The sequence below is a fragment of the Apostichopus japonicus genome, chromosome 22, assembly GCF_037975245.1.
Source record: "Apostichopus japonicus isolate 1M-3 chromosome 22, ASM3797524v1, whole genome shotgun sequence".
In the NCBI taxonomy this organism is placed as follows: domain Eukaryota; kingdom Metazoa; phylum Echinodermata; class Holothuroidea; order Aspidochirotida; family Stichopodidae; genus Apostichopus; species Apostichopus japonicus.
The window spans coordinates 22278162-22303583 of record NC_092582.1 but is presented as its reverse complement, the minus strand read 5'-3'; the positions used below and the strand labels follow the sequence as shown (position 1 = coordinate 22303583).

General features: G+C 36.7%; 2 protein-coding genes and 1 long non-coding RNA gene across 5 annotated transcripts in view; 2 read left to right on the top strand and 1 right to left on the bottom strand.

The window, feature by feature from the left end:
- Positions 1-14: 14 nt before the first annotated feature.
- LOC139963508 (NADPH-dependent diflavin oxidoreductase 1-like) lies at positions 15-17654 on the top strand. Of its 3 annotated transcripts, none has more exons than XM_071964334.1 (15): positions 15-127; positions 1305-1476; positions 1867-1944; positions 2626-2723; positions 3482-3580; positions 4261-4362; positions 4821-5030; positions 5422-5543; positions 6661-6839; positions 8451-8606; positions 10027-10138; positions 11779-11925; positions 12207-12325; positions 15460-15554; positions 16349-17654. In XM_071964334.1, exons 2-15 carry the CDS (start codon positions 1333-1335, stop codon positions 16491-16493), a joined length of 1806 nt encoding a protein of 601 aa, XP_071820435.1. In that variant the 5' UTR covers positions 15-127; positions 1305-1332; the 3' UTR covers positions 16494-17654. The 3 variants fall into 3 exon arrangements, with proteins under 3 accessions (XP_071820435.1, XP_071820437.1, XP_071820436.1); XM_071964336.1 differs by having other exon boundaries at positions 10027-10135; positions 16349-17653; XM_071964335.1 differs by having other exon boundaries at positions 39-179.
- LOC139963509 (LIM/homeobox protein Lhx9-like) overlaps positions 16454-25422 on the top strand; it is a 109346-nt gene continuing 100377 nt past the window's right edge. The window contains exon 1 of the mRNA XM_071964339.1: positions 16454-16504. The gene's annotated coding sequence lies outside the window, so the exon portion shown is untranslated. The remainder of the gene's footprint in view (positions 16505-25422) is intronic.
- On the bottom strand, positions 17483-24597 carry LOC139963513 (uncharacterized). Its single transcript, XR_011791591.1, has 3 exons — positions 20255-24597; positions 19771-19994; positions 17483-17591 (listed from the first exon to the last, which is right to left on the bottom strand). It is a non-coding gene; the product is annotated as an uncharacterized lncRNA (long non-coding RNA).

The following is a 25422-nucleotide window of genomic DNA, read 5'->3' as shown; positions in this document are numbered from 1 at the left end:
ATATGTGAATCTGATTTCAAAACAGCAATTCTGCGATCGTCTGCGCTATCGTCTGCGCATTCTAGTACTGTAGTATTATAGTCTAGTAATACGGCTCAGGTTCGGTAAAAAGTACAGCACTCAGGAGGTACATCATTCATAAACTGCTTTCTTGGACAAACTTTTGAATTAATTTGAAAGTAATTCTATTTCACTGCTAATTTAATCTAACAATTACAATTGAACGGAACTTTTCGCGAAATTGGTGTTTTGGTTGACTTGAATGCCGGGGGATCCACATCTCAGAATAGGCACTAGCCTAGGCCTAACCAGGACTAACGTTAAGATTAATTAGCCTTTACTATTCCACATTTCTTGCTAATTAAGCAGACCTATCTTTCCCTAAGTTAAAACGTCTGGACAAATAGTTTTAGGATTCAGCCTGGTATGTATTGTAAGAGAGTTGCACACGGAAGTCTTAAGGTACAATTTATAGAATACCCTGACTTCCAGAAGTTCTCTTTTTTTGGGTGGAGTCAAAGCCAAGTTGTTTAGCATCACCACTGCAACTCGGAAACTTAAAAAATCTTCGCCAATAATATTAATTAAATGCTGACTCAAGTGGAGAAAAATATTTCTTCCCCTAACAATTAATGATGTTGTTACAATATGTGATTGAGTTGGTGTGTGCGTCAGTTGTGCGTGTGTGAGGGTGTTGGGATTGTTTGTGTGTGCGTCGGTTGTGCGTATCGCTTGGAGTGCGTGATTTGTTTGAATGGTGCGTGTTTTCTTTAAATAGGGTTTGGAATGGATTGGGAGGCAGTTATTACAGAGTTGTTATAAAGTCAAGGCGTGTTTTTATACCTATCGTGTGATTTAAGTTTATAAAGCCAAGACGTTTTCGATTTCTCTTGTAAGACTCCGTTGAAGTTTGAAAGAAATAAACTCTTCGACGTATTAACAAATAATAACCCCCCGTGACTGGATCTATTTATTTGTTACAGATGTCTAAAGCATTTATAGAGAAATTGGTTAATCTCTGTGCACAACACTTTCATTCCTGTGTAGCCTACTTAATTTCTTTTCATCTTTAAATAATTTATGTTCCTTTTATGGTGGTACCAATTTGCCAATTATAATATCCATGTTTGTAATTTTCATGATTTTAACAGTTGAGTTGTACGTGTGCCATAGTTCTTTCGAACGTGCTAAATTGCTAATTGATTTTTCATTGTCCTGCCAACCATCATATGCATGAACAGACAAGGTAATTCTTCGAACATTATGTACATTAATATTTGCTTCTAATCTTTGATATCTTTCAGCTTACGTTTTACGTACTTTATAACAGGAATGGGAGATCAAGCCTCCACTAGATTATGCATCTTGTTTGGAAGTCAGACAGGAACCGCACAAGATGTAGCTGAGAGGTTGGGAAGAGATGCAAAGAGAAGACATTTTGCAGTGAAGCTGATGCCATTGGACAGTTACAATGTTGTAAGAGAAATCTGAAGCATTACCGTTTACTAAATACTGAAACTAGATATGAATATTACAGTATAATTGTACAAATCACAATTATCTCCAAGGCACAATCTATCTATGTTCAAATATTCTGTCACCATAAACTTGGTGCAGAATGATGTAACCCTTATACAATCTGTCTGAAGTTGGGCGCTGATATCTTCACATAATTGAGCATATGAAAGTGTCAGTATATTTGTTTACAAAGAGCCTCGTCAGCTCTGACACTATCTTATAAATAAAGGGTATGTAATTTGACATCTAGAATTAGATTTATATGCATGTTAGATTCACAGAAATTTCTATTTCCTTATCTTTGTGAAGTGTGGCATTGATTTGAGCTTCTTCCTTTCTTCTAAATAGTCCAACTTGATTCAAGAGACTTTGGCAGTCTTTGTGGTCGCTACAACAGGACAAGGTGATGAACCGGACAATATGAGGGTATGTATAAATTGATAGCTCTCATGCAACAGTAAAAACTGTGCAGTCTAATTTTTTCTTGGGGGAAGAGGGTAGGGGAAGAGAGGGGGAGAGGGGATATCTTTGTCTGTCATTGTTATTTTCTTACTTTTCATTAGCTCTGTAGCAATTGGTTGCTGTAGCTCCCTGTCCACCTGTCATGTTTCCTTCAAGAGTACCGAATATTCAGTTTGTGAATTTTACATGCCACTGATGTTGTACTGGGGTTATTTAAATTTGTTTAATTTGTGGGTAGTATAAGACAACAGTCTGCAAACCATGGGGTTGACCCAGAAATGCGACATGTTAAAGTTTCTGTTAGAATTTACCCAGATGTTGGAAAAAACCATCCATAATCCAAGCAAACCTGCATGACTTCTGAACATCGATTCTGAGGAGGTGAGGGTCTGGTGGGTCCTGGCTCAATCCTCATGGAAGCTCCTGGGTTGTGGGCTTAAAAGGTTGGTCTAAGACTCTTCTTGTAATGTAATAGAGTAAAATGTGGATCTGACTCGTTACAGGAAAAAAATTGCAACCTTTTTCAGATAACCAATAATTTTAGGACTTTATGGAAATCACTGTAGCTGACTTGCTATATAAACTTGCTTTAACAATGATGGCAACTCACTTTGATTCCTATGAATTTTTCTTTGTTTCTTGTAGAAATTTTGGAAATTTTTGCTAAGGAAAGATCTTCCTAAAGAATCCTTGGTGAGACTTAAATTTGCAGTTCTTGGTCTTGGTGACTCGTCGTACCCAAAGTAAGTAGAAAATGTTTAATTAAATTATGGTAAATTCAACCTGCAAAAATCAGACCATTATACTCAATTTACAAAACAATGTCTATGTTTCTTGTTGTAAATATTTGCCTTGAAACTTCTCATGAGCTTCTTGATATACCTATCAACAATAGGAAAGGTATGAGCTAGCCCTTTTTCCTCTGCTCACTGGGAACCAAGTTATACGTTCCCTTGTTTACCGATCAGCTGGATGATAATTGGGAGCACTACACCTTCTGTAATCTGTCGAGCTGTTGGTGAACACGATACCTGTTTATGATGTATTCAATGACGTTGTTGTACTTCATTTTTTATCGTAAACTAACTGTTAATTTATCAATAACATCTACATTTTGTTTCATATCTTGAAGTCTTATTTTAGAAGTTGAAGAAGTACAAAACGTTAAAAAAAAAAAAGAAACGGCTAGATTCCTTACTTTTATGTAAGAGATATTCATCACATACTTCACCCAGTAGTAATAAAAAACATATAGAAAATTCACTATCTCCTCTTCATGTTTCCTTTTTGCTGTTTCTACTAAAATATGAAATAATTATGGATGGTTGTTTACCTTTTGATAAGTTTATTTAGTTGTAATATACTTTAAAGTGGTGAAGTAAGTTCTAAATTTTCTTCTCGTCTCTCATATTTACTGACATTAGTATGGATGCCATTTCTGTAATAGTTTAAAACTTGATGTAACAGCAATTTGTTCTGATTTTTATTCCATGTTCTTCAGATTTAATTTTGTTGCTAAACGTTTGTACAGACGACTTCTTCAGCTTGGAGCCAGTAGTCTTCAACAAGTTGGTCTCGCTGATGATCAGCATGACCTGGGGTATGTTGTGAAAAATGGTTAACTTCCTATCCCAAGAGTATTTATTATGCTGTTGGTTGATTACAAAGCTGAATAGTTGTAATTAGTAACAAAAAATTCCAAAAATGAATCAAACATCAGTTAAACTGTGTTTATATTATAAAAGAAATTACACTTTGTAAACGTTTCCAGAAGAAGGTGTTTTTTCTAGAAAATACTGCAAAATTTGCACATTATTATTAGTGGAATCATTTTGTTCTATATTGCCAAGTTGGTCAAGCTCAGCAGTCAGGAAGATCTCGAAGAGCTTGGATTTTAAGCTTCTGTAAATTTGCTTTAAAACTAGTTTTACTTTTGAGACTTTTAGAAAGCAAGCAAGCCCAATGCAGATAAAACTTCAGTGATGTTGGAATCTGTGTATAATACCAGCATGCTGAGAGCACCTTATTAATATCTAGGCTTAATTGTATGGATATATCCGATATAAAGTGCATTTCCACAAACTAAAAGATATATTCCTTCACATATGTCTCTCCACAATGAAGAAAAATTCCTATGAATATTTCCTAGAGACAGTGTGTGGATAATTGGGTGCTGGAGGATATTGAGTAACACAGAAAACATTAACACATGAATAAATATGTGTACTGTTATTGTCCTTTGCCATTCATTAGTAATTCATATTTGCTAATCTCTTCCAGACCTGATGCTATTGTTGATCCTTGGGTAACGTCTCTCTGGGATAAGGTCTTGGCTCTGTACCCATTACCAGCCGGTGTTGAGATCATAAGTTCTAATGTCACGTGAGTTAATGAGATCGATTGTTACACTATAACTACACTTGAGACACTATGATGGTGTGACTTAGACACAATAGTGGTTACTTACATTATACTGGTATCACACAATATCAGTATAACTGCAATACTACCATGGTATCACCAGGACAGTATGATAGTGTAGCTATGACACAATAGGGATAACTTATATAATATTGTTATCAATGTAATAATATGATTGTGTCACAGCCCCAGTATGATGGAGGTACTTTGGAACAATGGGGATAATTGACACACTCTTAGTATAACTGGACTAATACGATGATCTCAATCTCAATCTCAATCTCAATACGATGGTGCAAGTTACGACACAGTAGTGTTTATTTACACTTTTCACCGCATAATTGAGATATATGTACTCTAAACGTGTTTTTCTTGAGAGTTACTACTGTTAATATTTTGGGCTTGCTTCCATTGTGCAGTCCTTCCTCAAGGTACAAGGCATGTTTGTTACCTACAAATGACAGTGTTGTTCCTAATGGTACATCAGGACAACAGAATGGCGGTCATACTGCTTCATCTTCCGACGGACCATTCTATGCCAGTATCATCTCCAACGAACGAGTAACAGCTCCTGATCACTTCCAGGATGTTCGCTTGATAAAGTTTGACATTAAAGCATCAAATATCAAGTAAGAAATATTCAAATTTTGAAGATCAATATTTCGAATCTTAATCGTCGAACCAGTTTCTTGTTAATGGTAATAATTTTTATGTGATGGTTAATAGTTACATCAGTATCACACACGTTTTGGTTTATATGAGTTGTGCTAAGACTCCCACAATACACTTCAATAGAAATCATGTGCATCCAATTCTTTGCACTGCAAAAGTTTGTTTTTATAAAACAAGTAATGTAAAAATACTGTTGTCTATCGAAATATATAACTTAACATTTCCATTTCAGGAATGTAATTTGAAAACAAAAGAAACACTAAATGAATGATAAATTTTTGTTTTGAACAACCCAATGTTATATTGTTATATTTACATTTATGGCTGTTTCTCGATATTCCTTTAAAGGTACTCTCCAGGTGATGTTGTTATGATTCAACCAAGTAATAGTCCAGAATCTGTCGAGGCCTTTATATGTCAGCTTAATTTAGATCCCGATCAACTCTTCTCTCTAGAATCAAATGACCCAGGTAAAAACACCATCTTGCTATTTATTCTTTTTTATTTCTTCAAATGTTTTGTTTTATTTTCCATTGTATTCACTTCATATTTTAAGGATTATCTAGAATATGACTTTCATCAGCACAGGGAATAATATATTAAATATCGCATTATAAAATGCTATGCAAAATGTTCATATTGGTGTACAAGTACAAAGTTGTACAGCAGTTTTTAAACCATGGTACTTTATGAGAGACAAATTTCCAAGCCTTATAAACTGCTACAAGAATTGGAACACTTAATAATTCTGTGCAGCATGTTACACTTTACTCAGAGCACACTTTACTCGCATTATCGCATATATATACTGGGCATTGCATCTCAGATAACCCTTATTGTAAAATACTGCAAATTGGAGTGGAGATAGCACGATATTCTTCTCTTAATAGAGGGTTTTATGGACCATTGCCTATGTCAACTGTATATCCTGTATGGTATATCCTGTATTCATATCCTGTATTTATATCCTGTATGCTGTAAAGATTCAGCGTGCATTGCCTGATATATAATGGAAGACTTACCCTTAATTGGTCATGACCTACAAACCATAACTGTTGATGCACATTGGAGAAATCCTCACTATGAGATGTCTGTTCATAGCCTTTTAATATGAACTTTTTTTTCAAAATGTCCACAGGGGTTAGTCAAGGCCAACCTCAGACCCTGTGGCAATTTGGTTAGCACACTTATCATTCTACTGACAGTAATAACTCTGTATTCAGATCACATGTGCAATATCATTAGCATCCACGGATCAAAGATTTCCTTTTCTTTTATTCTATTTTCCTCGTTTTGGAAGATCTCTGTTGATAGCAATACAAGTATTAAAATTTAGCACTACACTTGGTCGGTTATTGCTTATTAGTAGCAACGCCATGTTTTCTTCTATAAATTTTGTTAGCCATGTATAGGTGAATCAGAGGTCCTCATTTAAAGAGAATGATTTTCACTGGGTAATAACGTTTTTGCATATTCAGGCGACATTTTGCATGCTTGGTTCAAGACTCTGGTTTCTGTTATAGAGTCATCTTGTTCGTGAATATGCAGTATCAGTCATATTTCTCTCATTTAATGTTTTTTCTCCAGATTCAAGTCTTCCTCCAGAGTGGCTGATACCGAGGCACTGCTCCATAAAACATCTTGTCACACACTATTTAGACATAAATGGCATCCCAAGGAGGTCTTTCTATGAACTGTTATCTTATCATGCAAATAATGATCTGGAGAAGGAAAAATTGTTGGAATTTTCCTCTGCTGAAGGTCAGGTGGGTGTAACAAATGTCAGATATCTACTTGCAACAAAATTGGCTCTTTTATTCTGAATAGATTCACATACGTATGTCAGTCAAACATGTAAAAGAAAAGCTAATTATATTTACATTGGATATGCTTTGACATACAACAACCTCTATCATAGGGGGTCATAATGTTGACATGATACTGTGGTATTCGAGTGAGCTTACAGTTCCATGCTCAGACTGGACCACTGCGAAAATAATGGGGCTCTCCATTCTCGAACAAAATCAACAGAGGGCACTGTCATATCGGCCCTATCTAGTTCCATGAACTACTCAAGCTGTTGCTGTGAGTATTAGTACCATCAACATGGAATCACCAGCAGCAATCTCATATAGCAGTATTATGAGTAAATCAACGTAAGTTTGTCAATAATTATTAAAGAAGAGATTGATTGAAACATTTCTCGGAACTTTCCAGTCCAACAAACTGTCTTTATCAACACCTTAGCTTTTGTTTACACAAACATGTCTTTCGTCAGACGAAACTGAACTAGTGGAACTTTTGAGTCATTAATCCAGCACATCTGCTTACATACTCACCGGGCATGTTCACAACTTGTGAATGATGCACCTTCAAGCAATCATGTTACTTTGATTCAGTGATTTCAAAACAGTAAAGATCATGCACATAAGGACATATGACAACTCCCATGGCTAGGTTGCTGGAGAGCTCTGTTGTGAACACAGAAATCTTCACAAACTTAATACCAACCATGCTAATGAATATTCAGAAGCTGTCACGGATACCATGTTGCAAGCGCATTTCACCTTATTTTGGGAATTTTTAAGGTCTAGTTTATATTTCCCCAATAAGCAAATTTCTTCCCCTCTTTGGTTCAAAAGTTGAAGGAAGTGGTGTCTTTGGGAGAGCAGTAGCTGACAAACCTTATTATAAGACTAACCCCACCCACCCCCCTTTCTCTGTCTCTCAATGACTGCCTTGAGGTATTCATGAGTTGTCCAAATATTTGACAATTAAATAAGGACCTATGTTAGATGTTCAAGATATCAAAGATGCCGACACAATATAAACTAAGGCTCCCTCTGCCACTCATGAAAAGTATGTCCGGGACACACCACTCTACTCAATTCATGCATGAAGCATTTCAGTATGATTGATAATGATATAACCTTGAAAACAGGAGCTCCTGATAATAACACCCCTCTGGGTACAGATTCTCTGATGGTAATGGTATTTTAATCTTAGTTCCATGGATAAAAGAGAAAGTTTCTTTATAACAGGAAACAAGATTTGTTTGCTTTCTTGGACTATGGAGTGAAATGACATTTATGCTCTTTTATTGCATTTATCGTTTTTAATGAAGTTTAAAGTCTTCAAATCTGAGGAGCACATTTTGGTGTGAAGTTTGAGAAATAATAAATTTTTGTATAGTGTAAAAATATACTAGAAAAATGATGGAGAAAAATCTGGAAATGAAGTTGTTCATGCATTGGTGGGAGGCAGGGGGAGGAGAGGATGGGTTGCAAGTTTTATTGTGTCATTTGCTTCAAGAGACACTTTACATGTACAAATTAACGAAGTAATTTCAGGATTAATTTTGCTGTTTCAAATTTCAGCAAGACCTTTATGCCTACTGTAACAGACCAAGGAGGACTACTTTAGAAGTGCTCCAAGATTTCCCACATGTCAGCTCAACGATTCCTTTGCAGTATCTGTTTGATTTAATTCCTCCAATACAACCCAGAGCTTTTTCGATAGCGTCATCTCCAAAGGTAAAAAATTCACATCTGTCTGTTGTGAGTGAGGTGAAATACGTATTGTAATATCACCTTGTACTTAGACGTAGATTCATCTCAGAGGGTATAAGAAACTGATTGTGTTTTATTGGTGATCAAAATTCTATTATAGTACAACAGAGAACAAAGTCTGAAAGCCTAGTAAACTCAAGAAAGGACAACTTGGGGGAAACTTCATATTTTGGAAGTAGATCTCCTTTGGTGAGTGGATGGGTATTCCTGTTGTTGCACAGCACCCTCGTTTTTGCTGTCTAAGTTACAAGGAGGCAGGCGAGTTAGATTTTAGAACGCTGTGCATAAGTTTCAAAGATTTCTTCCTAACTAGTTGTTTCCTATGATTAGCAAATAGTTTTGAACCCTGGATGGACAAGGAAGAGTCCAAATAAAACAATAGTACAAATATTGCTTGGTTATTCAGTGTGTTTTTTGGTGCATTTACTTTAAGATAGTTGTAGAGGCTACAGTTAGTACAAGTGCCCTATCAACAACTGGTGGAGGTCATACTGTAGGTCATTTGAGTTCAACATAAGGAAAAATCTATAGCAACAAAACATTTTTTTTTTACTGCTTGTTGTTCCTGATTGAGATGAAACATAAATATCAGCTTAAATGCACATGGATGCTGGGATATTTTAAGTGCAGTTGCATGTAGAGGTTTCATGTCTAGGCTGAGCACTTACTTCCTGTAGAAGAATTATTTTCTTGTTTTGTAGTTGTATTTTAAAGTGGAGAACTCTCATTTCAAACATACAGTATGTAGCAGCATATACTAGTATGTGTTGAGTTTCATAAATCAATATAACTGTACCTGTTACATTGCTATAACTAGTCAGTCTGTGTATCAAGTACTATCCTGTATATGTACATGAAAGTGCTGATACATATTGAGTTATGAGTCAACATGTAGTTTTCATATTGATATGATTAGTCAAGTCAGTCTGTGTATCAAGTACTATCCTGTATATGTACATGAAAGTGCTGATACATATTGAGTTATGAGTCAACATGTAGTTTTCATATTGGTATGATTAGTCAAGTCAGTCTGTGTATCAAGTACTATCCTGTATATGTACATGAAAGTGCTGATACATATTGAGTTATGAGTCAACATGTAGTTTTCATATTGGTATGATTAGTCATGCTACAAACTGAAACTATCATTTGAAATGCACTAAGATCCATATACTGTAATGTGTTGAGTTAATTGATTTCCCTAACAGCTATCATTTAAGACAAATGTACTGCACCTAGTTACCTCAACCTTACTTTTTCATTTTGTGCATACACCATTGAATTTATGGCTTAAGGGAAATTACTTAAATCAATGATACATTTGTTCATAATTTAGAGTGTGGACACATTCCATACTTAGTATTATTTGTTTGCTGTCTCCTAGGCACACCCTGGGGAACTCCACATTTTGATGGCAGTTGTGAAATACCAAACCAAGATTGTGAAACCAAGGGAAGGACTCTGTTCCAATTGGCTGGCAAACATTACCAAAGGTAGTGAGTAATTTTTAATAAGCTTCCCATCTAATCCTACCCTTGTGTGATTACAATTTCAAATTCGAGAAAAGAGGAAGGTTTCTTTTTTTCGTTCAGGCCACGGTGACCTCCGGATTACAAGTCATGTGATCTACAAACTGAGCTATCTATTTCTTAGTTGGTGAGAATACTTATTTAACCATTTCTTCAAGTCATAAGCTGCAGAAATTTGCATACAATGAGACCAGGGATCAAACCCCAGTTTCATTAATTTAACCCAAAAAGGGCCAAGGATCACTCCATTCTAGCCAATAATTTCTCTCTTCTCTCAGATTTTTGTATATACTAAGTTTCTTATCAGTTTTAAGCTGTTGATTCTACTATGACCTTTTGCTTCGTTAACATAATATTTATCTTTATATGAAGCCATGTGAATGTTGTTTTAGAAATATAGCTGGTTGTCCTTGGGGTAAGCTACAATTTTTGTCAAATAGACCTTGCTTTGCTTTTTCTATTTTGATGAAGTCACAAAAAATTAGTGCCTTTTGGATTCTGTGCCAATGGCAAAGGAAACCAATGCGATGATGGTGTGTATGTGTGTTCATGTCAATTCAGTTTATTCCAAATTCATATTCATATTTTATGACTAGGAAGCCTCTACAAGTAAAACTTAAGAAAGGAATTAAAATTAAAAGACCTAAAATTTAGGGGAGTGAGAAGGTCATATTTAGTTAAATTTAAGTGAAAGAAAAATAACAAATAAGCAATTAAGTGTTGAAAGAATGGGGAAGTTATGACAAAGGCTCCAATATTCCAAATTGGATAAAAAAGGGAAACGAGCATGCTGTATATAAATGATAAATGAAATGTATATAAATGAGTTTTCAATCACTGCATTAAGTGAAGCTATGATGAACTTTGAACTTGATAGGCAGTTTTGCAGAATCACCACAAAGCCAATTGGCCCTCTGGTTTGAAAGAGGCCTACCTAGACTTACACCTTATTTTTAGAATTTAAGATTAAAAGAATATATATATAAATATCCCAGATAAAAGCTTATTTAGCAACATATATCCCAGTCTACAATCTAAATATCCCAGCCTTGCAAACTGAAAGTTTAATTTTTTTTCAACTTTGACAAAAAGAACATCAGAAACACAGATAGAAAAAACAAAACTTTAAAATGTTGAGGTTATTGTTCATAGCAGCTCTGCATGTGGTCTTTGGCCTTGGGTGCAGTCTCTGTTTTAATTGGTTTCGTCAGGTCCCCAAAGATTTGCAGTGAATTTTTCGATCTCTAGAGTGCTGGTAAACAAAACAAACCTTTCTGTTGCCAAAGAAAACGAGAGAATGGAACTCATGCAAGAGTTTTCAGCCTTCTTTCGATAAAATGATGTAAATTACTAGGGCGAAGAAATTCATGGTTCGAATCCCATTCTAGCATATAAAAATCCTTTGCTCTTATCCAGTATCTAACATTTCCCAGTTAGTTTGCCAATTTTCATTGTTTTTCTGTAGGAGTTTATCATTAGAAGTAATTAATGCGATCAGTGCAAGGCACAATAAGATTCACCATGGTGAATTTTTAACCTAATTACCTAAAATAATTCGGCCTATTAGTTATGTAAAGACTTATTTTCTTCCCTCTTTTCATCACTAGAGGATAAAATGGTTCCCATATGGACAAGGAAAGGCACCATCAGTTTCCCTCAGGATCCCACTATACCAGTGATAATGGTAGGACCCGGTACAGGGGTGGCGCCCTTCAGAAGTTTCATTAACGAACGTTCATGTGAAAACGTTACAGGTGAGTTGGATATTGTAGTTATTATATTAGTGTGAGAAATCACTGACTTTCTCTGCATGTTGACTTTGTACCAAAGGTAAGATACAACAGTGTAATGTCTTGGAAAAGGTTCTCCATCTCTGTACGTAGCATTCTATAAAGATGTTCATTTTCACTATGGCAACTCTCTTCCCAAGTCTTCAGCTGTATGTGGCTAGGTATCATTGAGAGTAGTCATGTGCAGTAGATAATCTCAGTTCATTCCATGATTATTTCTCTTTTTTTCTCCCACCAATCTTTAGCAAATATACTCTTCTATGGATGTCGCAGTAAGTTCAAGGACTTCTATTGCGAGAGTGAATGGGCCACGTTGACCGACAGTGGTAAACTCCAAGTCTTTCCTGCATTTTCTAGAGACCAGGTAAATACAAATTAAAGTAAAACATAGTATGGAAAATGTTAAGGTATGGCATTGTTACTGTTGGTAATTTTTCTGTTTCATAATAGCAAATTTTTGTGTTGGCTAGGTTAAGTTCCTTTCACACCAAGCCATGAACACAACTTCAATGTAATTTGTTTTGTAGAAGTGATGCAATGACTATTAGATGCAGATGATGCAATGACTATAGCCTTGCATAAGAGCTAGTTTAAGAGTTTTCTATGTCTCATAGATTGCAATTTTATTTTAAACTTGTAGGTTAATGGTGGGTCCATTGTACCTTCACATCATATATATGTACCGAAACATAGCCAAAATCATACAAAGGCATGACGGTGAAATCTGTTATGAAATGCTATGGATGATTAAACCACTCTCATTTATTAAAGCCTTTCTGGCTGAAGTCTTGAACAAAGTCACTGCTTAAATTTCGTAGATCTCCCTTCTTAACTTTGTAAAATATTCACTTAAAATATTCATGCCTAGAAAATAAAATGCAATGAAAAAGAACAATGGCATAATTGCCAATGCATTGTCTCCTGTGAAATTTCGTCCTTGATTGACGTTGACGTCCTGGGACTAATTAGCAAATCTTACGACCGTCAAATGTAAAGCTGTGCTGATAAAGTCCTTCTTATCTACCACTGTTGTTTTATTGTTATTAAGTTTGTATCATTAGGGTAAAGTGCTAACTAATTTTTGGCAATTTGTTGCTTACATGACTGATCATTCACTGGTAGGGCTCTTTGTCCTTTTCAAAGATTCTCTTTGTTGTTGTTTTCAGTAGCAATTCTTTGGTTTGAGATTCTCCCTACTTTATGAGAAAATAATTGATATAAAATATGAAACATGTGAAGATAGCAGCAACTTTTGGCATAAAGCGGATAGGTCTTAGTTAGCTTGATTTGTTTTGTTCACAGAATGTTCTGTTCCTTTTTTTTTTCTCTTCCCTCCCCCATCTCCCCCCATCCCCCATCCCCCACCCCAAATAAAGGAATAACAAATTCCAATATTTTTAAACAAATTTAGTCTGGTTAGCTTAGTTTGATATATCTCGCTTTGGTCTAATATTCTTGAAATCATGAGTATTAAGAAGGGAAGGGTGGGGTGGTGGGGGGCATCAGGGGGCTAGCATGCTAGCCTCATCATTCATTGCACAATTGTTGACAAGGAGATGTTGAATAAATACCAATGCATGTAGGTTAAACCAGGTGTAGTCAGCTGTAGTGAGAACGTATGTAACAATATTTTCCATCAGTGCATACATCCAATCAACATAATGAATCACTCACTTACTATCTCAGTATCACTGGCGTAGGTCTTCCGTTAAATTATTACAAACCTAGCATTTTAAGTCAGTTGCCATCAGACTTGTAGTACCAGTACAACAGTATGAGTATTAGTACAACAATGTGAGTATAGGTACAAAAGCGTGCATATGAGTACAACAGTGTGAGTATGAGTACAACAGTGTGAGTATAAAGTACAAGTAGAATTTCTCTTGTTGTGAGAACAAAGCTCTAAGTACAACTATGATTACATAATGTTGCACTAGTGTATATGCATAATGCCCGGAGAACCAGTATGGAAACAAACACATGAGGGTGAGTACCACTTCTGAGAATTCTGCTAGAATACTACAGGTACTAGAAATGGACTCACTACAACTCTGGTTGTCATGGAGAGTCAATTGCTGCATATTCATTAGGCAAGTGACAAAACTACAGAACCAGTGGAAATTAATAAGTTATATATTGTGTAACACTTAACCTTGGGGAAAGTATAAAAGTTACTCAAACTGTTACATTCCTTACAATTCTCTCAACTTTCATTTCATCAAAGACAACTATTTGGTTTGTGAAATTCAAATATATAATAAGACACCTGGCTAACTATTAAATATTTAACATCTGAAACATTAACTGTTTCCTTTATTTCAAATGTGAACATATCAACAGATTCAAAAAGCACATCAGGGATATAATGTTATGTGATCATGCAGGGAAGGTGAAATGCAAAATATGCATTGTTTCCTTAGAGATGCATCTTACTTTTACTGTAACTCTTGGACAATATTTTATTCAACAATCGGTAAATTGAAATTGGGTGACTACTTGGGCAAAACTTATCTGTAATCGGCCGTTGCCGATCTTACTGCAGTTGGTTTAATGCTTTAAGTGATGGTTAGAATTATTATGTTACAAGTTCCAATAGGCATTTGAAATTTCAGTACATGTATGAACCTCATGAAATACAAGTAAAAGTTTGTGAAGTCATGGAGGGTACCATGTCAAAAGTAAAAGGCTGAGGGGGCTGCAGCCTCCCTGAAGCCAAGCCACATAGGATATAACCTGCTCCACCGTCTCACACAAGCTAGGCACTGCTGGTCAGCAGAGGGTAATTCCTATTGTTTCATTTCGCCTCATCCCAGCTGAGCAGGATTTTGCAGCTGCTGCAGCTTTTCTGTGACATGTCTAACCTGGTTTTGCTTAAGTTCATGGACTATCAGTAAGAATAATATCAGTGTTGATTTCCATAATATTATTAAGCAGAATGTTCATCAGTCAACCTCAAACAGCAATTAGTATTGTTTCTGTACAAGATCTATTAATCCCAGAAGACTCCTAAACGACTGTTAGGCATCATCACTAGGGCGTATCCAATATTGCGTCAGGTGGTCAGTGGTATCGAATCAGCATTTACAATCTGGGATTAAGCAATTTAATGGGGTTTGGAGGGGGGGGGGGCTCAGCCTGGAAAGGTGAGTGGGCAGAGCCGTCAAAGACATTGAGATATACCTAACAGGTTGATTTGAAGAATTGAAAAAGTTCAAAAAAGCAAAAGGTCACAACATCTCCTAGCGTAAAGTCGCTGCATATAAAGGTGTATCTTATGGCCTTCATGAACATGCCTTCATTGTTATATGCTTCTTTGCAGAGGTATACCCTTGACATATATCATAACAATCCATGTAGCCAAGGGAAGGGATGGATGGACACCTCTTCTTATAAAACACATTAAAAAAAATCGACCACCTGTTGGTTTTCACGTTCGTGGTGTTCTTTTATGTTAGAGAAAAATGTTTATATTAATGGAGATCATTTCATCTATTTCAGGAAGAAAAGATTTATGTGCAACATAAGATGGAGGAGCAGAGAGGGTTGCTATGGAGACTGATACAGCATCAGAGGGCTTGGTTCTTCGTTGCTGGGTAAGAATATATTTTAATCAGATCGAAATGACCTTGTGACTTCGTTGTTTTGTTGTAGATGATTCACTGAGATGATTATGAGCAAAATATTTTGTTTTGCGAATACCATCACCCGCAACACAAGTATTAAATAATAGCAACAATGCAAGTTAATACAGTTCAAATGAATTTGGAATGGCTGCTGTTGAAGCCTTTAGAAGGCTTATTTCAACACCTATTGGTTTAGCTTGTAGGTAGCTGTACAGTGTTCTAGTGGGTATGCAGTTCAACAGGGGCTTGATGTTTGGCAGCAAAGTAGATTGGTGACATCACAAACATGTTCATATATCATGTAACTTTCTTTGGTCGGTGGGGGTGAAGATTGGGGTAAACTTTCAAATGTGATTTTCTTTCAGATTAAATCAGTGTGTGCTTCAGTGCATTATTCCGTGTGTGCTATCCATCGATAAATATGAAAGGCGTGGAAAACTTTTCCTGTAATAGTAGATGTACCTATCCTGTTTTTACATATCACAATCAGGGCTGAAGTTGTTTATTGTTGTTAGTTGGTATGGATATTTATCAGCGGGTGGGCACTACACACTCTGGGTACATGCCGCATGATATTTACACAGAGCAATGCGATAGTTCCTCAAGTCAAGAGAGTCAAACTGGTGAGAAGAACACCAGGGAATATGTCTTTGTATTTCTTGAATGGTAACAAGATTTCTAGAAGAAAGTTGCTTCTCCTTTTAATATTTCTGCCTCTGGGATTCTATTCATGACATTATCTACTTTCATTGTTTTTCTATCAGCAATGCCAAACAGATGCCAGCAGATGTAGAGGCTGCCCTAACCAGGATCCTCCAGTCAGAGGGGACGATGACAAGAGAGGCTGCTGAGAAATATCTACGGGAGATGGAGAAGAAGAAACGACTCCAGATGGAGACCTGGTCTTAAGAAGACAGCCGGTCAGTTCTCTTCTCACTCTTAGTCGATCAGTCGGTGTTTGTAGAACTGGATAAAACCTCAAGAGGGAGTTAAAACATTTTTCCATCTTTGAAAAGTGTTGGTAATGTCTAACTAACTCCTGTTAGGGACTATGGGAATAGCATTCAGTAATATGGTTAAATTCTGGATAAAATCATCAAAGGCTTCACCGCAGGTATATCTGATGATACATGAAATTTGTTTCCAACCTCGAGACACTTTCTTGATATGCTGTAGACAAAGAATGTACAATTGTGACAGATTCTCGGGAGATTCTGATTGCAATGAGCTCGGTAATGTTTTCACGGCACACATTTCTATTTGCCATTGCTGTTTAATATGCATTCTGCTACTCACTTGAGTTCACATCACATGGTCAGGAGGAAGAAGACGACTTAAAGATCATTATTGCAGTGAGTAGTATCGGTTGCTACTGCTGCTGAGGTTATGTAGCATAACCAGTAACTGTTACAGTGTACTAACACATACCCAGTAACTGTAACAGTGTACTAACACATACCCTTAAACTACAAAGTGCCACCGCAGTGAACATAGTTTGAGTACCAATAGCCACAAGCAATTCTGTTTTATTTTTACTAATTGCACAACAGTGTCTGTTGGCAACACATGGTCATCTATAGAGTCGATTTGCATCAAGCTGTGAAATCTTGCCATGAACTGAGAGATTTTGGACAGAAATCTCTCTTTTAATTTGATCATTAGCAGAACAATGTTGCGCTCTCATCTTTTAATGTCAGATTCTTTTCTGAACCTAATGGACAGATGCAGTATTTCTTAAATATCGTCTTAAGTCTGAAAATGTAAGCATTTTGAACTGCCATTGGGATGAACTGCCCATTGGACTGGCAGTGGGATGGTAGGAACAAATCCTCTGTGCATCTGTAATAATGGAGTTGAAACATGTAACAACTACAACTTTACACCTCATACATCAGGGGTGTGTTTCTCTAGTAATACCTCCTTCAGATGTAATTAATTAACATCACTCTGAATCACCAAAGACAGTGATTAATGTATATGGCCCTGCTCTATCATGTGATGTGTTACCTATGGAAAAAATCTATCATGTGATGTGTTACCTATGGAACAAATCTATCAAGTGATGTCTTACCTATGGAACAAATCTATCATGTGATGTCTTACCTATGGAACAAATCTATCATGTGATGTGTTACCTATGGAACAAATCTATCATGTGATGTCTTACCTATGGAACAATTCTATCATGTGATGTGTTACCAATGGAACAAATCTATCATGTGATGTGTTACCTATAGAACAAATCTATCATGTGATGTGTTACCTATAGAACAAATCTATCATGTGATGTGTTACCTATGGAACAAATCTATCATGTGATGTGTTACCTATGGAACAAATCTATCATGTGATGTCTTACCTATGGAACAATTCTATCATGTGATGTGTTACCAATGGAACAAATCTATCATGTGATGTGTTACCTATGGAACAAATCTATCATGTGATGTGTTACCTATGGAACAAATCTATCATGTGATGTGTTACCTATGGAACAAATCTATCATGTGATGTCTTACCTATGGAACAATTCTATCATGTGATGTGTTACCAATGGAACAAATCTATCATGTGATGTGTTACCTTTGGAACAAATCTATCATGTGATGTCTTACCTATGGAACAATTCTATCATGTGATGTGTTACCAATGGAACAAATCTATCATGTGATGTGTTACCTATGGAACAAATCTATCATGTGATGTCTTACCTATGGAACAATTCTATCATGTGATGTGTTACCAATGGAACATATCTATCATGTGATGTGTTACCTATGGAACAAATCTATCATGTGATGTGTTACCTATGGAACAAATCTATCATGTGATGTGTTACCTATGGAACAATTCTATCATGTGATGTGTTACCTGTGGAAAAAATCTATCAAGTGATGTCTTACCTATGGAAAAAATCTATCATGTGATGTGTTACCTATGGAACAAATCTATCAAGTGATGTCTTACCTATGGAACAAATCTATCATGTGATGTCTTACCTATGGAACAAATCTATCATGTGATGTGATACCTATGGAACAAATCTATCATGTGATGTGATACCTTTGGAACAAATCTATCATGTGATGTCTTACCTATGGAACAAATCTATCATGTGATGTCTTTACCCATGGATCAAATATATCATGTGATGTATTACCTGTGGAACAAATCTATCATGTGATGTCTTACCTATGGAAAAAATCTATCATGTGATGTGTTACCTATGGAACAAATCTATCATGTGATGTGTTACCTATGGAACAAATCTATCATGTGATGTCTTACCTATGGAACAAATCTATCATGTGATGTCTTTACCCATGGATCAAATATATCATGTGATGTATTACCTGTGGAACAAATCTATCATGTGATGTGTTACCTATGGAACAAATCTATCATGTGATGTCTTACCTATGGAACAAATCTATCATGTGATGTGTTACCTATGGAACAAATCTATCATGTGATGTCTTACCTATGGAACAAATCTATCATGTGATGTCTTTACCCATGGATCAAATATATCATGTGATGTATTACCTGTGGAACAAATCTATCATGTGATGTCTTACCTATGGAAAAAATCTATCATGTGATGTGTTACCTATGGAACAAATCTATCATGTGATGTGTTACCTATGGAACAAATCTATCATGTGATGTCTTACCTATGGAAAAAATCTATCATGTGATGTGTTACCTATGGAACAAATCTATCATGTGATGTGTTACCTTTGGAACAAATCTATCATGTGATGTGTTACCTATGGAACAAATCTATCATGTGATGTCTTACCTATGGAACAAATCTATCATGTGATGTCTTACCTATGGAACAAATCTATCATGTGATGTGTTACCTATGGAACAAATCTATCATGTGATGTCTTACCTATGGAAAAAATCTATCATGTGATGTGTTACCTATGGAACAAATCTATCATGTGATGTGTTACCTATGGAACAAATCTATCATGTGATGTCTTACCTATGGAAAAAATCTATCATGTGATGTGTTACCTATGGAACAAATCTATCATGTGATGTGTTACCTTTGGAACAAATCTATCATGTGATGTGTTACCTATGGAACAAATCTATCATGTGATGTCTTACCTATGGAACAAATCTATCATGTGATGTCTTACCTATGGAACAAATCTATCATGTGATGTGTTACCTATGGAACAAATCTATCAAGTGATGTCTTACCTATGGAAAAAATCTATCATGTGATGTGTTACCTATGGAACAAATCTATCATGTGATGTGTTACCTTTGGAACAAATCTATCATGTGATGTGTTACCTATGGAACAAATCTATCATGTGATGTCTTACCAATGGAACAAATCTATCATGTGATGTGTTACCTATGGAACAAATCTATCAAGTGATGTCTTACCTATGGAACAAATCTAACATGTGATGTGTTACCAATGGAACAAATCTATCATGTGATGTGTTACCTATGGAACAAATATATCATGTGATGTCTTACCTATGGAACAATTCTATCATGTGATGTGTTACCCATGGATCAAATATATCAAGTGATGTCTTACCTATGGAAAAAATCTATCATGTGATGTGTTACCTTTGGAACAAATCTATCATGTGATGTGTTACCTATGGAACAAATCTATCATACATGTGATGTCTTACCTATGGAACAAATCTATCATGTGATGTCTTACCTTTGGAACAAACCGATCATGTGATGTGTTACCTATGGAACAAATCTATCCAGTGATGTATTACCAATGATGCAGCTCTACCTTCTGATGAATTACCTATGATACAGCTCTATCATGAGATGTATTAACTCTATCACTGTTCTTCACATGATGTATTACATATAGAACGGCTCTATCCAGTGATGTATTACCAATGATACAGCTCTACCTTCTGATGAATTACCTATGGCACTGCTCTACATGTTTTAAATATTGGGAACAACTCTATCCAGTGATTTCTTACCTATGATACAGCTCTATCCAGTGATGTATTACCAATGATACAGCTCTACCTTCTGATGAATTACCTATGGCACTGCTCTACATGTTTTAAATATTGGGAACAACTCTATCCAGTGATTTCTTACTTATGATACAGCTCTATCCAGTGATGTCTTACCTATGATATAGCTCTATCATGAAATGTATGATCTATGGTAATGTTCTACACATGATGTTTTACATATGGAACTGCTCTATCCGGTGATGTACTACCAATGATACAGCCTTATCCGGTGATGTCTTACCTATGATACAGCTCTACCATGTCATGAATTAACTATAACACTGCTCTACACATGATGTATTACATGTGGAACTGCTCTATCCAGTGATGTATTACCTATGATATAGCTCTATCATGAAATGTATGATCTATGGTAATGTTCTACAAATGATGTCTTACATATGGAACTGCTCTATCCAGTGATGTATTTATACCAATGATACAACCCTATTCGGTGATGTCTTACCTATGATACAGCTCTAGCATGTGATGTATTAACTATAACACTGCTCTACACATGATGTATTACATATGGAACTGCTCTATCCAGTGATTTATTAGCTATGATACAGCTCTACCTTCTGATGTATTACCTATATGGCACTGCTCTACATGTTTCAAATACTGTGAACAACTCTATCCAGTAATTTCTTACCTATGATACAGCTCTATCCAGTGATGTCTTACCTATAATACAGCTCTACCATGTAATGTATAATCTATGGTAATGTTCTACACATGATGTATTACATATGGAATTATTCTATACTATGACCTGTTTCATATGGATTTGCTCTATCCAATACTACATCACCTGAACTGATCTTCCTGTGAGGTGTTATGTTTGGCACTGCTCTACGTTTGGCACTGCTCTGATGTGTATGACCTATGAGATTATTCTATACCATGATGTTACATATGGTAATACTGTATTCATTGATGTCCTGTGATGTGATGCCCTATCACGTGATGCCCTGTGATGTGATGCCCTGTTGGGTGATGCCCTGTCGGATGATGTCCTGTGATGTGATCGCATGTTAGGTGATGTGATGCCCTATCAGGTGATTCCATGCCCAGTCAGGTGATTCCATGCCCAGTCAGGTGATTTGATGCCCCGTCAGGTGATGTCCTGTGATGTGATGCCCTGTCAGGTGATGTCCTCTGATGTGATGCCCTGTCAGGTGATGTCCTCTGATGTGATGCCCTTTCAAGTGATGTCCTCTGATGTGATGCCCTGTCAGGTGTGCTATGAAGGGAACAGCACTAGACATAACTCATCAATTCTGTAGTGTATTGCTTACAGAAATTCTATTCCTGTGATCTGGTATAACCTATAAAGCTGTTCTATACTGTCATGTGTTACCTATGGAACTGCTAAATCCATTGATTCATTAGCTTTGGAACCACTTTATCCAGTGATGTATCATCTACAACAGTGCTCCACCATGATAAATTACCGATGGAACTGCTATATCCAGTTCTTCAGCCGGATGGAACAACATCTCGCACAAGATGCATCACCCATAAGTTTGATGACTTCTGTGCACAAGCGTCATTGTAAAACTGCAATGGTAGTAGTTACTATGTCACAAAAGTATTGTATTCTCATAACGATTGAACTATTACAATGCTTGTACGGTAGTTCTACAGTTTTATTCTTGTTTTTGCATTTAGACTGAGAAGGATGTGTGTTTCCGTGTAGGTCATTGCATTTAGACTGAGGAATTGTGTGTATATGTGTGTAGCTCATTGTTGGGGAAGGGAAGAATTTGGGTGTCTGGAAATGTTTTCTTAAAGTAAGGTAACACAAGCCACTGATTTGAGTTAAGAGTAAATGTTCTCAGTAAGAGGAGGATGTTCTAATAAATCAAATTTACTGGTTAATTTTACAGCAGGATTCCTCCCCTTTTTTTGCCATATCCCCTATAGTACTCGAACCCAAATTCAAAATTGTTTCTAGCACCAAACCGAACCATTTGTGTGGTGAGTTGCTTTTTCATGCCTCTGCCTAACCCACCCACCCCCCCCCCCAAAAAAAAAATATGAAAAAGGGGAGTTAACTGCATACACACCTAAGTTAAGTTTTACTAAAACGTTAAGTTTTATACTACTTGAGTGGAATGATAAAGTGCACTCATTTACCCCCTCACCTTCAATCTCCCCCCCACCTCAGTGACCCCCTCCCCATCCTCTATCAAGTGGTCTCCAACACTCTTAAGTGGTTATTGGCCACGAGACCAAAGGTCCGCGAGACCGAAACTATTACTAGGCCCCGCGAGATGGAAACTATTATACTAGGCCTATAATAGTGGTAAGACAAATATTACTACCGGTAATATTACATTGATAAAGCGCGTAATTAAAAAGAATTTACAGCCATTTCTTTTCATAGTGGATACCAGTGACTTGCGCAAGGGGCTGGGGCGGCTTGCATTGATACTAGGCCTCCACCAGTGGCGTATCCAGGGGGTTGCAGGGGGCAAAAGCCCCGCTCTCAAAAGTCTCGCCCCCCCCTGCTGCCCCAAATGAAATTTTAGATCATTATAACTTAATAATAAGATATAGCGATACCCTATAATAAACAATATTGTCCCCCTTGACAATCTCTTTGACCCCCTCTGAAGCCCCTCTAATGAAAAAGTCTAGTTACGATCGATGGACCATCCATAGACCATCGGTCTCGCGGACCATCGGCTCGTGGAAATTCGGACTTGCGGACCTTCGGTCTCGTGGAATTCCCCCTCTTAAGTACCTCACAGCTTAAACGTCATCTGTATTCCCTCCAAAAATGCGAGGATGTAAAACAGTAGTTACCCATTGAAGTTTCATTTTTTCCTGCCACTATCATATTATTTTCCTGATTGAGATGACCTAGTATCTAATTAAAACACCCCTAATTGTGTTTAGAGGGTAACAATCCCCACGTATAAGGGTTTTTATTGGGCAGCTCTACAACAATTGTATCACATTATGTGTGACTTTAACTTTGCCAGGCCCTTGAACTTCAAGAAGGAGTCGGCGGTTTATACGAAATTTTAATCTGATGGTCAATTATTGTACAGTATATTGTTGAAGTTAACTGCTACGTTTAGTTTCTGTCAGAATAAAGATCGCGTGGTAACCATAAGTATTTCTGAAAAATAAACCCAAAACAATCCTTTTTTTGTATCATTTTTTATCATACATGAACCTTGTGTTGCCCTCGATAGAAAATATTTATGGCATAGAAGGTTTCCCCATGACAGGTAATTAAAACAGCTTAACATCAATTCCTTACTCGCAACATGTGTGATATTTGAGGAGTTTTATACCATTGTTTCGATCATGTTTGTCTTATTAAATTTGTCTTTCTAATATTTTTATGTATGTTTATGATGATGATTTAAATCTGTTGATTGTTAGTTTTAATAGACCTCTATTCATTCATCGTTTCATTTCGACTAACATAAAATACCCCAAAAAAAGTCTCAACAAGCTTTTAAACCCCCAAAGAATCCTCTCAAAAAATATCATATATTTATATCTATGGAACAAACATAACTAGCAAGTGATAGATGTTTCACACTTTTATTGATCCCGTGGGATCTAAAGACTTTTCTCATTGGATATAATTGGGCTCTCGTGGCAATGGAAGACACCAGTTCGTCACTGGTTAGGATAGGCTAACACGTCGTAAAATGTCGTTTGTTTCGTGGCGTCGCGCGCCGTCGCGTGTATGTCTCTCGACACGGCTAGCCATTGTTGTTGCTGGTCGATGACGCCTCATCAACATCGCAAGGTCCTGCCTTCCTAAGGCGGGTGGGTAAGACCTGTGTTGATAGTTTTTCTTTCTTTCAAATAAATGCTCTTTACGAGATATATACACTAACGTTCAAGCTTCTTGCATTGTGTTTCATTTTTTAGGGATTTTAATACGGCAGTCACTCGATTAAAGCCTGAAAGACGTGGCCTATCCGTGGAAATATTTAAAGAAAAATTTATGTTGTGTAAAAAAAAAACACAAAGAGGGGTCGTGCATCCAGTGAAGGGGCTGAGGGACAACGGAATTACTCTGTGACAAAATAGTATAGACTTCAATGACGTATATTTGATAAGCAAACATTATTTTACATATTTATGAGTTTAAAAGAAAAAGCGTGATTGCGTTTGTAATTCAGGCGGTTATTATATAGTCCGACGACTGAGGCGGGGGAGGAGGGAGGGGATGCCAATATTTGTGATTGACCCGACAAAGCGGGCGAACTTCAAGCTCGCTTGCGGGGATGTGCAGACATCGCCCCGAGAGATTTTATGCCCCAGATAAAGGAAAAAATGTCTCCCGAATTAACAGTCACTTGGTGAATGTAGGAGAATGTCTTAGTTTGATGAATTTTGATATATTTTTGATTAATACCCAGTGAATCTAGACACATTTCTGGGATGTTTCGTACAAACTGAAAAAGATGCCCGAAATCACGAAACTAAATATAAACCCTTTGCCTACATTGATGCGACTAGCCTAAATCTGCAGATAAGAATCACTCTCGTAATGATTATTTTAATTTCACCGTTATTGCGACTGGAATGTCATGATGTAAAGCTGTTGATCGGTTATTTTAAAACCTCGTACAGTCAGGGGCGTAGCTAGACTTCTGATTTTAGTGGAGGCAAACCTATTTTTTTTTTGTGGGAGGGGGGGGGGGGGGAGAGACATGACCTATTTACTAAAACAAAATACTCCTGACAATTATTGTGAGGCCTGACAGATATTTGGGTCTGGGGGATGGCCTAGATCCCCTTTCCCCACTGTGTACAGTTCAGCTCGTATGACG